This window comes from Geotrypetes seraphini, chromosome 11, assembly GCF_902459505.1.
Source record: "Geotrypetes seraphini chromosome 11, aGeoSer1.1, whole genome shotgun sequence".
NCBI classification, from domain to species: Eukaryota; Metazoa; Chordata; class Amphibia; order Gymnophiona; family Dermophiidae; genus Geotrypetes; species Geotrypetes seraphini.
This window is the reverse complement of record NC_047094.1, coordinates 66,043,538-66,057,299: the sequence shown is the minus strand read 5'-3', so window position 1 is coordinate 66,057,299 and position 13,762 is coordinate 66,043,538. Positions and strand designations below refer to the sequence as shown.

General features: G+C 48.8%; 1 protein-coding gene across 2 annotated transcripts in view; it reads right to left on the bottom strand.

Moving 5' to 3' along the window:
* Positions 1–4,847: 4,847 nt before the first annotated feature.
* Positions 4,848–13,762, bottom strand: part of LOC117369344 (serine/arginine repetitive matrix protein 1-like) — a 137,529-nt gene continuing 128,614 nt past the window's right edge. For both annotated transcript variants that reach the window (XM_033963807.1, XM_033963808.1), the window contains one exon: positions 4,848–6,792. In XM_033963807.1, coding sequence (XP_033819698.1) covers positions 5,193–6,792 — 1,600 coding nt within the window. In that variant the 3' untranslated portion in view covers positions 4,848–5,192. The remainder of the gene's footprint in view (positions 6,793–13,762) is intronic.

Here is a 13,762-nt window from a genome sequence, read left to right as displayed (position 1 = left end):
TAACCTCCCTCCTATCTTGGAGGTTATGGCTACCGACTTGGCATCATAATTGCTTTTTGGGTGCCCTTGTGGCACAGGCTTCGGAAGACTGGGGATATATAGCTCCCTCAAATCTCTTCCTCAAGCTCTGGAAAGATCTCTGGGCCGATGATCCTGCTGAGTACAGATTAAAGTGACTAGAGCCACGAAAATAACTGACCTCCTAGAGGTCTTTGGTCTGCTATCTAGAAGAGAGTTGAGTTTTCAAATCTGTACTATAACCATCAGATCATTCAGCCCCTTACCAAAGAGCAAATGACCTCTGAAAGGCAATTTGCTCAGAGTCGCTTTAGAGGCAGAATCTCCTTTCCACTGTCTAATCCACAGCATTCTTTGGTAAGAAAAAGCATATTCAGAGATTTTACTGAGTACTCTGAACAGATCACACAGTGCATCTGCCATGTAATCCACTCCCTCCATAAGGAATTGAGTGTCTGCGTTGCTTTCTCCTGCAGGGGTCCAACGTGACTTCGAGTTGCAACATAGGATGCCACTGCTACTGCAGCTTCAAATTGTCTCCTATGAACAAAATCCTGCATATTCTTTAATACAACTCCCCCTTGCTTGGTAACTTGTGCCACTAGGCAATCCACTTTAGGCGAGATGAAAAGCTGTTGAAATTTGGCTTGTATGGAATACTTCTTTGTCATGGCCTTTGCTACCCAGAGGGGATCCTCTGGAACATCCCAATGCTACATGGGCATCCTATTGATGTCCAAGTGGGAGGGAAAGCATGTAGTCTTAGCTTTAGTGCTGCTCATAAGCGAGCACTGAGTCATAGAAGACTGGGGCTACTCTATCTTTAATTCTAAGAGATACTCCATGATTTACCCCTAAGAGTGCTGAGGGCTTAAGAAATCTGCACACTGTTGGGTCACTATCTGGTCAGACTCTGGTATCGCTACTGCTGCTACTACTACTACTACTACAATTTATCAACTTATATAGAACTAAAAGGCTTGCGCAGCGCTGTACATTTTGACATTTAATAGACGGTCCATGCTCAGAAGAGCTTACAATCTAACTTGGACAGACATGACATATAGGGTTAAGGATGCAGAACCCAAGGAGTTAGGAGTTGAAAGCAGTCTTGAAGAGGTGGGCTTTTAACAAGGCCGTGTACACTGCCAGAGATGGAGCCTTGTTCCAAGCAAACAGCACAGCAAGGTTGAAGGATGGAGTCTGGAATTGGCGGAGAAAGAGAAGGGCACAAATAGGAGGGACTTGCCAGCTGAGCAGAGCTTGTGGGGGGGGGGCGACATAGGGGGAGATAAGTGGAGAGAGATAGAGAGGGGCAACAGAGTGCATTGATAGGTCAGTAAGAGAAGTTTGACTTCTATTCAGAAACATGAGAAGCCAATGAAGTGACTTTAAGAGAGGGATAACATGAGTATAGCGGCTCTCATGGAATGAGTTGTGTAACCGAATTCTGGACAGAATGGAGGAGAGTGAGATGGCTAAGCAGAAGGCCTGAGTGTAGCAAGCTGCAGTAGTCTAAGCACGAGGTGATGAAGGCATGGATAAGGATTTTGGCAGTGTGCTCAAAGAGGAAGGATCAAATTTTGGTAATATTATAGAGGAAGAAGCAGCAGGTTTTAGCGATATGTTGTATCTGGGCGGTAAAGGAGAGAGAAGAGTCAAATATGACCCCGAGATTGTGAGCAGACAAAACAGCAAAGATGAGCATGTTGTCCACAGAGACAGAGAATGGGGGAAGCAGGTAGGTAGGTTTAGACAAGATGAGCAGCTCAATTTCAGCCATATTCAGTTTTAGATGGTGGTGAGATATCCAGGCGGCAATGTTAGACAGGCAGGCTGAGATCCTGGTCTGGGTTTCAGTAGAGATACTTGGTACGGAGAGGTAGATCTTGGAGTCATCAGCATAGAAGTGATACTGGAAGCCATGGGAGGAGATCAGCGCTCCAAGTAAGCAAGTATAGATTGAGAAAAGAAGTGGTCCCAGGACAGAGCCTTGAGGTACGGGACGGCTATGGAAGAGGAACCACCATTGCATACACTGAAGGTGTGATGGGAGAGATAGGAAGAAAACCAGGAAACAGCAGAACCCTGGAATCCCAGTGAGGACAGCGTATCAAGGAGTGGGCGGTGAACAACAGTATCAAAGGTGGCTGATAGATTGAGAAGAATGAGGATAGAGTAGAGACTTTTGGATCTGGTCAGAAGGTCATTGGAAACTTTAGTAAGGGCAGTTTCTGTGGAGTGCAGTGGGCAAAAGCCTGATTGAGGAGGATCTAGAATAGCTTGGGAGGAGAGGAAGTCCAGGGAATGGTGAACAGCACTTTCATGTAACTTGGATAAGAAGGGGAGGAGGGAGATGGGGCGATAGTTGGAGGGGCACGTGGAGTCCAGTGAGGGCTTTTTGAGGAGGGGTATGACAACAGCATGTTTGAAGACATCAGGGACAGTTGCAGTGGAAAGAGATAGGTTGAGGATATGACAGATAGGAGGGATGACAGCAGGTGAGATAACATTGAGTAGATGAGTGGAAATCAAATCGGAGGAGCAGGTAGTGGGTTTGGAGTAGCAGATGAAGGAGGTCAGCCAGGGTTGGGGCTTGGCACGCTTAACAGGACATGAAATTGGAGGAGCAAGGATATCTAGAGCAGAGGAGAAAATGGTACTATAGGAGAGAACAGCTTCATTGACGTGTGATATGATAGTTGAGGAGAGGGATGAGACAGCGGTGGAGAGGGCTCCAGCGTCAATAGTTTGAAAGTTTCTGAACATGTTTGGTGGCAACTGGCCAGATCTAGGGGTGGTGGTGTGATGAATAGTGAACGTTAACAGGTGATAGTCGGAGAGGGTAAGGGTGGCTCTGCAGAATTTGGTGGTCAAGAAGCTGTAGGAAAGAATTAGGTCCAGGTAGCATCCCTTCTGGTGTGTAGGGGTGGTGGAGCACAGCTGGAGATTGAATGAGGATGTTAGGGCTAGGAGCCTGGAAGCAAAAGAGTAGGAGGGGTCGTCGACATATGTTGAAGTCACCAAGGATGAGTCTGCTAATAAGGACCCTGACTGGGAAAGTAACAGCATAGAACCTGAAATCTCCTCCTCTGTCTTCATCAGACTGCCCTCCTCCCAAAAAAATATCTCAAGCATGGCTTTGCTGCAGGGCACATGCGCTCTATGTGGGAGAAATCCCTGCCACTACAGTTGCCAAGACCCCCAAGGTGTTAATGCGGCAGCTGTAATTCAAGTATGCTTCCTTACATCATGCTAATAAAATCCAGAGCAAAGCCCTGATCAGGATGCCTCGAGGGACCCTATGGGCACTCCTATTTCCTTCTGGAGGTACCTATATTGGCGTAGCTGCGCTTCACCGGGGCTGCACTATCGGCGTTTTTCAGCTCTGACCAGGATTTCTGACATGGGACCAGACTATCTGGGATCCCCAACCACCAGAGGGACCCAACCCCTCACGTGCTGTGCTGTATGTGGAACATGGATGGTCCTTGGCCAGCCATTCACTGCAAATCTGGCATGAATCCAGAGTATCCTGGCCTGAGGAGTCCATCTAACCTGATTTTGCGCAAAATTGAGGTGTTTTGAGGCAGACAGATGCTTTTATTCAAAAATTGGGAAATCCAAGATGGCTGTTTCAGCAGCGATGTTGGCACTACAAATGGCATGTGGGAACTACACTTGGGGAGTCAAAAACTAGCAATTTTAGGAGTAGGGGACCTTGGCTCTTGTCCCAGAACTGGAAAAAAAAACAAACCCTACTTCTGGAGACACCTCCTTCCTCTCCCTCCCCCTGATTTTGTTTTGTGGGCTGTTAGCCCTGTACTCACTGTGCAATGCTGTGCTTTAAGCTGCCTAGGCTGACACTGCAGCCAGTTGAAGAGAAGAACCTCTGCCTCAGGCAAGCCTGGAAACCAGATTTCTTGTTTCTTCCGACTGCCTCTCGATCCCTCAAGCGGAACTAAGACCTCAACCCCCACTGGGAGGGGAGGAAACATAGTCAACCCCAATCCTGGAGAACTGCCACAGAGCTGCTCAGCACTGTGCTCAAGCCCACTGGAGTGAGCCTTGCTCCCAAGGGATCAATCCCTGAGCTCCCGGACTGTTAGTACAGGCCGGCCAAGTGGGTACACTGAAAGTCTGTGTTCTCCCACAGCCTGAGATGTCCCAAGATTGGGAGCCTCTGCAGCACCAAAAAGCCGCTAGAATGGATGAAAACCCCAGAAAAGAAACACGAGCAGAACAGATATTCTCTCTAGATGTGAGGTGGTAGGAGCCATCTGAGAAGTACAGGACAGCCCAGAAAGGAGGTGGAGCAGAAGCATGCAAATGAGACTCTCAAAACACACCATGCGGATGAAGGTGCATAAACCCAATGATTCAAGACTGACATTCCTACTGAACTAGAATAAGCTCTTACCTCTACCTCAATTACTACAGGTTGATTTTAATGGATCCATGGTTCCTTGTAATATTTTGCAAAGATTATGGCAAACTGTATATTTGTCCATTTACTTCCTGCCCTGCATTCTCTCAGCCAGTGGTCCTAAACTGGCTAATAAACTTCAGAGGGAGTACAGCCTGAATCTAAACAAACTACTAGCAAGAAGCGCCAAAAAAGTTTAAAAACCTACAGGTAAATTTTCAAAAATATGCAGGAAAATAAGAAAGTAGGAAAAATGTATTTCTTCTATGGACATATTTATTATAGCTCAAAGGACACAAAAATGCATATTTTAAGGGAATAGTTTGAATAATATTAGGGAAACAACTACACAAAGATAGAGAAAGGAATAGAGGAGCCTGCTCTCAACCATCAGTGGAATGTACCCCCTTTTTTTTTTTTTTTCCAAAATATTTATTAGTTGCTTAGCATACAATTAGATACAATAAAAAGAACCAAAAACTCTACAGGTATAAGTATGAACAACTAACATCCTTTTCTAATGTCAGATAAACAACAATAAATCTAAGCAAAAAGAGAAAAATTAACTGCATCAGTCAGTGCAGAAAACAAAGGAGAAAGACTGCACTTAAAGAGCATTATCTGCTGGCCTTTGATTTAAAAAGACCTAATAGTCATGCCATTAAGAGGATTTTATTGGTTAATTTATCATTGTCAGAGCCTCTTAGTATCGTAGTAATAAAAGTACTGACATATTGTAAACAATTTTTCAATAAACTTGTTTTTCCAAAACTCCGACCTGCATTTGACTCATTTCTGAATGATTTAAGGAAAAATTCATGGGTATGCGTGCAGCAGCAAATCCAGTCCCTCCTCTGTGGTGTGTAGCAGGACCACAGGGAGCCTGCCCTGCAGGAGGCTGTTTGTTGAATTTGAAACCTTCATTTTTGCGATTGCGCCGCCGTGCTCTAGTGCGGCTTCCTGGGCGGTTGTTCCAGGGACGCCCCTGTCCTCTTCCTCTGGATGGGTCTGCTTGCAGCTCAGATGGTGGAGGCACTGCCACCCACTGCTTTCGGGGTGGAGACACTGCTGCCCGCTGTTCATGGGGTGGAGACACTGCCGCCCACTGCTCATGGGATGGAGGCACTGCCGCTCGTTGCTCATAGGATGAAGGCACTGCCGCCCGCTGCTCATAGGATGGAGGCACTGCCGCCCGCTGCTCATAGGATGGAGGCACTGCCGCCCTCTGCTCGTAGGATGGAGGCACTGCTGCCCGCTGCTCATAGGATGGAGGCATTGGCACTCGCTGCCCATAGGGTAGAGACACTGCTGCTCGCTGCTCAAGAGGTGGAGTTATTGTTACCCACTGCTTACGGGGTGGAGACCCTGCTGCTCGTTGTTCACAGGGTGAAGGCCCTGCTGACCACTGCTCACGGGTTGAAGGCCCTGCTGACCACTGCTCACGGGTTGAAGGCCCTGCTGACCACTGCTCACGGGGTGAAGGTCCTGTTGACCACTGCTCACGGGGTGAAAGTCCTGATGACCACTGCTCACGGAGTGAAGGCCCTGCTGACCACTGCTCACGGGGTGAAGGCCCTGCTGACCGCTGCTCATGGAGCAGAGGCACTGCCGCTCGCTGCTCATAGGACAGAGGCATTGCTGCTTGCTGTTCAAGGGATGAACGCATTGCTGCTTGTTGTTCAAGGGGTGGACGCCCTGCCGCTTGCTGCTCAAGGGGTGGACGCCCTGCCACTTGCTGTCCATGTGGTGGACGTCCTGATCCTCGTTGTGGACGCCCTGTTCCTCGTTGTGGCCGCCCTGTCCCTCGCTGCTGACTGCCTCCTCCTCGCTGCTGACTGCCTCCTCCTCGCTGCGGACGGCCTCCTCGCTGCGGACGGCCTCCTCCTCGCTGCGGACGGCCTCCTCCTCGTTGCGGACGGCCTCCTCCTCGTTGCGGACGGCCTCCTCCTCGCTGTGGACGACCTGCTGCTTGCTGCTCACGGGGCAGGTGGCCTGCCGCTTGCTGCTCGTGGGGCGGATGTCCTGCCGATTGCTGCTCATGGGGCGGACGTCCTGCCGATTGCTGCTCATGGGGCGGACGTCCTGTCGACTGCTGCTCACGGGGCGGACGGCCTGCCGATTGCTGCTCACGGGGTGGACGGCCTGCCGATTGCTGTTCACGGGGCGGACGGCCTGCCGATTGCTGCTCACGGGATGGACGTCCAGCTCCTCGCTGTTCACGGGGCAGACGTCCAGCACCTCGCTGCTCACGGGATGGAGACCCTGCAGCTCTTTTCTCACGGGATGGAGACCCTGCTGTTCGTTGCTCACGTGATGGTGATCTTCGTCTGCTGTAGCTGGGCTGTGATCTGAAAAGCAATGAGAAGAGAATAATGCTTTAAAAGCATACTGTTATGAACTGCTGCTCCAAGGATCTGAATGTGATCAAGAGTTGAGAGCAGTACAAAAAACACTTTGCCTAAGTTTCCAATATGACAAGCAGAGCTGGGAGTAGCAACTGACTCTGGATCATTTAATTTACCTGCATATAAACTTAGATGCTCAGCAGTCATGTTTTACATAGTTCTCCTAAGTCCAAGTAAGTCTAATCAGAGAATGCTTTTTAGCAGACATATCTACAGCTATAAAGGGGGGATGGATTGCAGAACTCTAAGCCATTAATGAGTTTTAAAGTTTCAAAAACTTACTTGTGATACAGGCAAAAATATAAGCCATGTATTCAAGTAATATTTGGCTACCTAGAATAATACATAGGTTCATAACCAGCACAATGGGAAATTACAGTATTGATAGAAATTAAAATTAAAATATTAGTGCTGGAGGCATGGTAGACCCTGGGGGAGGGAAAAAAAGATGGAAGGGAAGAAGACAGAGATGCCATACTATGAGGAAGCAGAGGGAAGATGACAGGTGCCTGTTCAAAGGAGGGGTAGGGCGAGGGTGGAGGGAGAGATGGAAGGGAGAGGCACAGTTTATGGTAGAAGCATAGAAATAGAGCAAATTCCATAAGGAAGAGGCAGAGAAAAGGCAGACTGTGGATGGAAAAAACAGAATGATGAGAAGATGAGGAAAGCAGAAACCAGACATCAAAGGTAGAAAAAAAATTTATATTTCTTTTCTTTTTTTGCTTTAGGAAAAAGTAGTATATTAGTTGTGTTGATAAACATTTATAAACAAAGCCCTACCAGATGAATATCTCTTCCTCTAGTTCAGCAGCCAGAACTTTGATTTATAAAATGACAGGGGTTCATAGGGTGGACGAGTTCCAGGACGGGCAAGGCAGGCGCAAGGGAGGCCTCAGCCTCCCAGCCCCTCCGCAAGAACTGGACAACATCCAGGTGAGAAACCAGAGAACCCCTGAATGAAAAGGGACCTAAACAGGAGAGTCCCACAATCTGAACATGCAGAGAAGAGATCGCCAGACCCTTCCTGAGGCCATCCTGCAGGAAGTCCAGAACATGAGCCACCGACGGTACCAATGGGTCCACATGAATCCTCCAGGCTTTTTCGTTGGCCGATACTGTCGATTTCCACTTGCTCTACAGGAGCGTGGCGATAACCGCAGAGGAATAACCCCTGGCCGTCAAGGCTGCCCGTTCAAGAGCCAGGCCATAAGACCAAAGCAGTCCAGATCTTGAAGTGCAATCGGGCCCTGCGTTAGCAACCTCTGATGACATAAGAACATAAGCAGTGCCTCCGCCGGGTCAGACCATAGGTCCATCCTGCCCAGCAGTCCGCTCCCGCGGCGGCCCAAACAGGTCACGACCTGTCTGAATCACCAGAAGGGGCCCCCTTGCCACCTTGGTTTCCTATTGAGTCCTATCTTCCCATCGAAGTCCTAACCCTCCGGTCTTGCACATGCACGACCTGGTTGGGTTTCTATACTTATTACCTGGTTAGCTTTCTCAGTATCCCACGATCCCTTTATCCCTCAGGAATCCGTCCAGTCCCTGTTTGAATCCTTGTACCGTACTCTGCCTGATCACTTCCTCCGGTAGCGCATTCCAAGTGTCCACGACCCTTTGGGTGGAAAAAAACTTTCTTGCATTTGTTTTGAACCTATCTCCCTTCAGTTTCTCCGAATGCCCCCTCGTACCTGTTGTCCCCTTCAGCCTGAAGAATCTGTCCCTATCCACCCTCTCTATGCCCCACATGATCTTGAAGGTCTCTATCATATCTCCCCTGAGCCTCCTTTTTTCCAGAGAGAAGAGCCCCAGCCTATCCAACCTCTCGGCGTATGGGCAGTGTTCCAGCCCTCTTACCAGTTTCGTTGCTCTCCTTTACTGCCATGTCCTTCTTGAGGTACGGCGACCAATATTGAACGCAGTATTCCAGATGTGGACGCACCATGACAAGAAAGACGCAGACCTCTCTCCGTGCTCAACCTCACAAGGTTTGCATACCAAGCTTCTGGGCCAATCCGGAGCCACAAGGATCCTGTGAGAGGATACCCGGCGCAGAATGCTCCCTATCATGGGCCACGGGGGAAAGATGTACAGAAGTTCCCCAGTGGGCCAAGGTTGAATCAGAGCATAGAGTCCTTTGCTGCCAACCTTTAGTCTGCCACTGAAGAATCTGTCTGCCTTTCTGTTCATTGATGACGCCATCAGATCGAAGGTGGAACGACCCCAGCGGCGAACTATCACCGTGAACGCCAGCCCTGACAAGGACCATTCTCCCTGGTCCAGAGTCTGATGACTGAGAAAGTCTGCCTGTCATGCGGGACCTTGTCATAGTAACATATAGTAACATAGTAGATGACGGCAGATAAAGATCTGAATGGTCCATCCAGTCTACCCAACCTGATTCAATTTAATTTTTAAAAAAATTTTTCTTCTTAGCTATTTCTGGGCAAGAATCCAAAGCTCTACCCGGTACTGTGCTTGAGTTCCAACTGCCGAAACTCAGCTAAAACCTACTCCAGCCCATCTACACCCTCCTGGAAGAAATACCCGGTTCAGACCTGTGTGGAACTGGATTCCCAGGTACTCCAAGTCTTGGGTCAGCTCGAGGCGACTCTTCTTTAGATTGATCACCCATCTGAGATGTTCCAGCAAAGACACCACTTGGCGAACCGCCAAGCAGCCCTGCGCCCACGAGGGAGCTCTGATCAGCCAGTCGTCGAGGTACGGATGCACTAGCACACCCAGAGATCGCAGCTGGGCAGCCACCACCACCTTGATTTTGGTAAAAGCTCTGAGTGCCGAAGCCAAATCAAAAGGGAGAACCGCAAATTGGAAATGCCTCCCGAGAACATGAAACCTCAGGAACCTCCGATGATCTGGGAAAATCGGAATGTGGAGATACGCTTTTGTGAGATCCAAGAAAGCCAAAAACTCCCCGGGTGCCACTGCTGCTATGACAGAATGCACAGTTTCCATCCGGAAACGCGAAACACTCAAGAATGCATTCAATGCTTTGAGGTCCAGAATTGGTCTGCAATCAACGGAGTTCTTTGGCATGATGAAGTAAATCAAGTATCTCCCAGAGCCCAAGACGTCCCGTGGGACCGGCTCTATGGCCGCTAGATCTAATAACCGGCGCACCATAGTGCACACCTTGCTGGCCCTGTCCGGATTTCCCTCGGGAGAGGACATGAAGAAGTCTGCCGCCAGCCAGAAGAACTACAGTCAAAGACCTTCCCTGAGCACCTGTAGGACCCACTGGTCCGATGTTATCTTTAGCCATTCTGGAAGGAAGGCTGAAAGCTGCCCCCCCCCCCCGATTCAGTGGGGGGGGGGAGGGGCCTCTCCTGAGCCCTGGCGTTATACTTTTCTCTTGGAAGGAACAGAAGGCCAAGAGTTGGAAGGCTGTTGGAGTGCTACACCTCCAATGTGAGGTTTGTAGGACATTCCGAAACACTGTCCCGCTACAGGGGGTCTAGCATACTGTGAGGTTCTCCAGAAGGGATGAAAATTCGGCCATCCCATCCCCCTGGTAAGACAAGGTCTAGGGCCAGGAAGCATCTTACACTTACGATCCTGCACACTTACATAGAAACATAGAACATGACGGCAGAAAAGGGCCATGGCCCATCTAGTCTGCCCACACTAATGGCCACCTCCTAACTACCTCCATGAAGAGATCCCACATGCCAATCCCATCTTTTCTTAAAATCTGGCACGCTGCTGGCCTCAATTACCTGTTGTGGAAGATTATTCCAGCGATCAACCTTTCGGTGAAGAAATATTTTCTGGTGTTGCCATGAAATTTCCCACCCCTGATTTTCAACGGATGCCCTCTTGTTGCCGTGGGTCCTTTAAGGAAAAAGAGATCCTCTTCCACCTTGATACGGCCTGTGACATATTTGAACGTCTCGATCATGTCTCCCCTCTCTCTGCATTCCTCGAGTGAGTACAGCTGCAACTTACCCAGTCGTTCCTCATACGGGAGATCCTTGATTCCTGAGACCATCTTGGTGGCCATTCGATGAACCGACTCAACTCTCCGCACATCTTTTTGATAATGTGGCCTCCAGAATTGTACACAGTATTCCAGATGGGGTCTCACTATGGATCTGTACAACGGCATTATGACCTCGGGCTTACGGCTGACGAAACTTCTACGGATACAGCCCATGATTTGTCTAGCCCTGGATGAAGCTTTCTCCACTTGATTGGCAGTCTTCATGTCTTCGCTAATGATCACCCCCAAGTCACGTTCTGCTGCAGTCCTTGCTAGGATCTTACCATTTAGGGTGTAAGTCCTGCATGGATTTTTGCCGCCAAGGTGCATGACCTTGTACTTCTTGGCATTGAAACTTAGTTGCCAAGTCTTTGACCAATGCTCCAGCAGGAGTAGGTCCTGCGTCATACTGTCGGGCATTGAGCTTTTGTCGGGCACTGTGCTTTCATTTGTTGTGCGGTTGCCTACTATGTTGCATAGTTTGGCATCATCGGCGAATAATGTAATTTTACCTCGAAGCCCCTCAGCCAAGTCTCTTACGAAGATGTAAAATAGAATCGGGCCCAAGACCGAGCCCTGCGGCACTCCGCTGATCACCTCCGTCGTATCGGAGAGGGTACCATTTACCACTACCCTCTGAAGTCTACCTCTAAGCCAGTCCCTAACCCATGCGGTTAATGTTTCACCCAGTCCCATCGAACCCATCTTGCTCAATAACCTGCAGTGTGGGACACTATCAAACGCTTTGCTGAAGTCCAAGTACACGACGTCCAGGGACTCCCCTATATCCAGCTTTCTTGTTACCCAGTCAAAGAAGCTGATCAGATTTGATTGGCAGGACCTTCCCTTCTTAAAACCATGTTGATGGGGATCTCGTAGATTCTCCTCGTTCAGGATCATATCTATTTGGCGTTTGATTAGTGTTTCCATAAGTTTACTCACTATCGATGTGAGACTCACCGGTCTATAATTCTCAGACTCCGTCCTGCATCCCTTTTTGTGGAGTGGAATGACATTAGCCATTTTCCAATCCAACGGGACTCTTCCTGTACTTAGGGAAAGATTGAAGAGCGCGGATAACGGTTCCGCCAGGACGTCACTCAACTCCCTGAGCACCCTGGGGTGCAGTTTGTCCGGTCCCATAGTTTTGTTCACCTTGAGTCTTGATAACTCCTCGTAGACACTGCTGGGCGTAAACTCGAAATTTTGAAACGGGTCTTCGGAGTTTTCCCTCGCCGGCAGCTGATGGCCGGATCCCGGCACCTCGCAAGTGAAGACCGAGCAGAAGTATTCATTTAAAAGTTTGGCTTTATCGGAGTCCGATTCTACATAGTTCCCGTTGGGTTTCCTAAGGCGTACCATCCCATTTGTGTTTCTTTTTCTGTCACTAATATACCGGAAGAAGGATTTATCGCCCTTCTTGATATTCTTCGCAAGGTTCTCCTCCATTCGGAGTTTGGCCTCCCTGAGTGCCGTTTTGACCGCTTTTGACTTGGCCAGATAGTCTTCCTTGGATTCTCGCTTCCCTGATTGTTTGTAGAGGATGAACGCTCTTTTCTTCTTTTTTATGAGGTCTGAGATCTCCACAGAGAACCACTATGGTCTATTGTTTCTTCGCCGTTTACTTACTGAATTGACGTAGCGGTTAGTTGCTTCGTGTAAGGTTGATTTCAGAGTTGACCACATTACCTCTACATTATCTGTTTCGGCATGGTTTTGTAGCACCCGATGGACGAAATCTCCCATGCTTTTGAAGTTTGTGCCCTTAAAGTTGAGGACCTTGGTTGATGTGCTTGACTTAGTGAAACTTTTCCTGAGGTTGAACCATATCATGTTGTGGTCACTGGAGGCCAATGTATCGCCTACTGAGACCTCTGTGACACTTTCTCCGTTGGTATTAGGTCTAGTATCGCCCGATCCCTAGTGGGCTCTAATACCATTTGTCTGAGTCTCGCTCCCTTTATAGAGGTTAATAGCTTCCTGCTGCCACTGGTCGTAGCGGAAAGATTGTTCCAATCCACATCAGCCATATTGAAGTCTCCTAACAATACTGTGTCTCCATGCAAAGTGATATTCTCAATGTCTTCGACTAATTCTATATCCATGTCCTCCTGTTGTCTTGGTGGTCTGTATACTACACCAAGATACAGGCATTTGTCCTTCCCCCTAGCCAAATTCACCCAGAGGGATTCCCCAGTGTACTTGACATCTGCGATTTTGGTAACTTTGATGTCCTCTTTAGTGTATAGTGCTACCCCTTCTCCCGTTTTGCCCTCTCTGTCCCGCCGAAGTAAGTTGTATCCCGGTATAGCCATATCCCACCATGGGAGTCTGTGAACCAAGTCTTGGATATTGCCACCACATCTGGGTCGGCGTTCCTCATTTCAGTCTCTAATTCCAGAATCTTATTGCCCAAACTGTGGGCATTAACGTACATAGCACTCCATACCTTATGTTTGCTATGTCTCTGTGTAGATATTCCTGTTGAGCTAATTGGACTCCTATAATACTGTTTGCAATGTGTGTACTTACCTCTGACTCGGAAATGCAGTGTGCACTTACCTCGGACTCAGAAATGGATTGGCAACTTACCTCGCCAAGTTGGTTACTTGCGACAGCACATGAGTGGTTACCCTCCCCCAACTTACCTAGTTTAAAGCCCTACGAAGTACACGGGCTAGTCGGTGTCCAAAGACGTTCTTTCCCCTTCTGGTCAGGTGAAGTCCGTCAGGTCCCTGTAGTCCTTGCAGCGCCTCCTCATGGTTCAAGAATCTGAAGTTCATCTCCCTGCACCATCCGTGCAGCCAGTCGTTTGTCCTCTGGATACGACCCTCCCTGGTTCTCCCTTTGCCTCTCACTGGGAGGATTGAGAAGACCACCTGCGCTTCCATCCTCCTCAGCTTCTCACCCAGG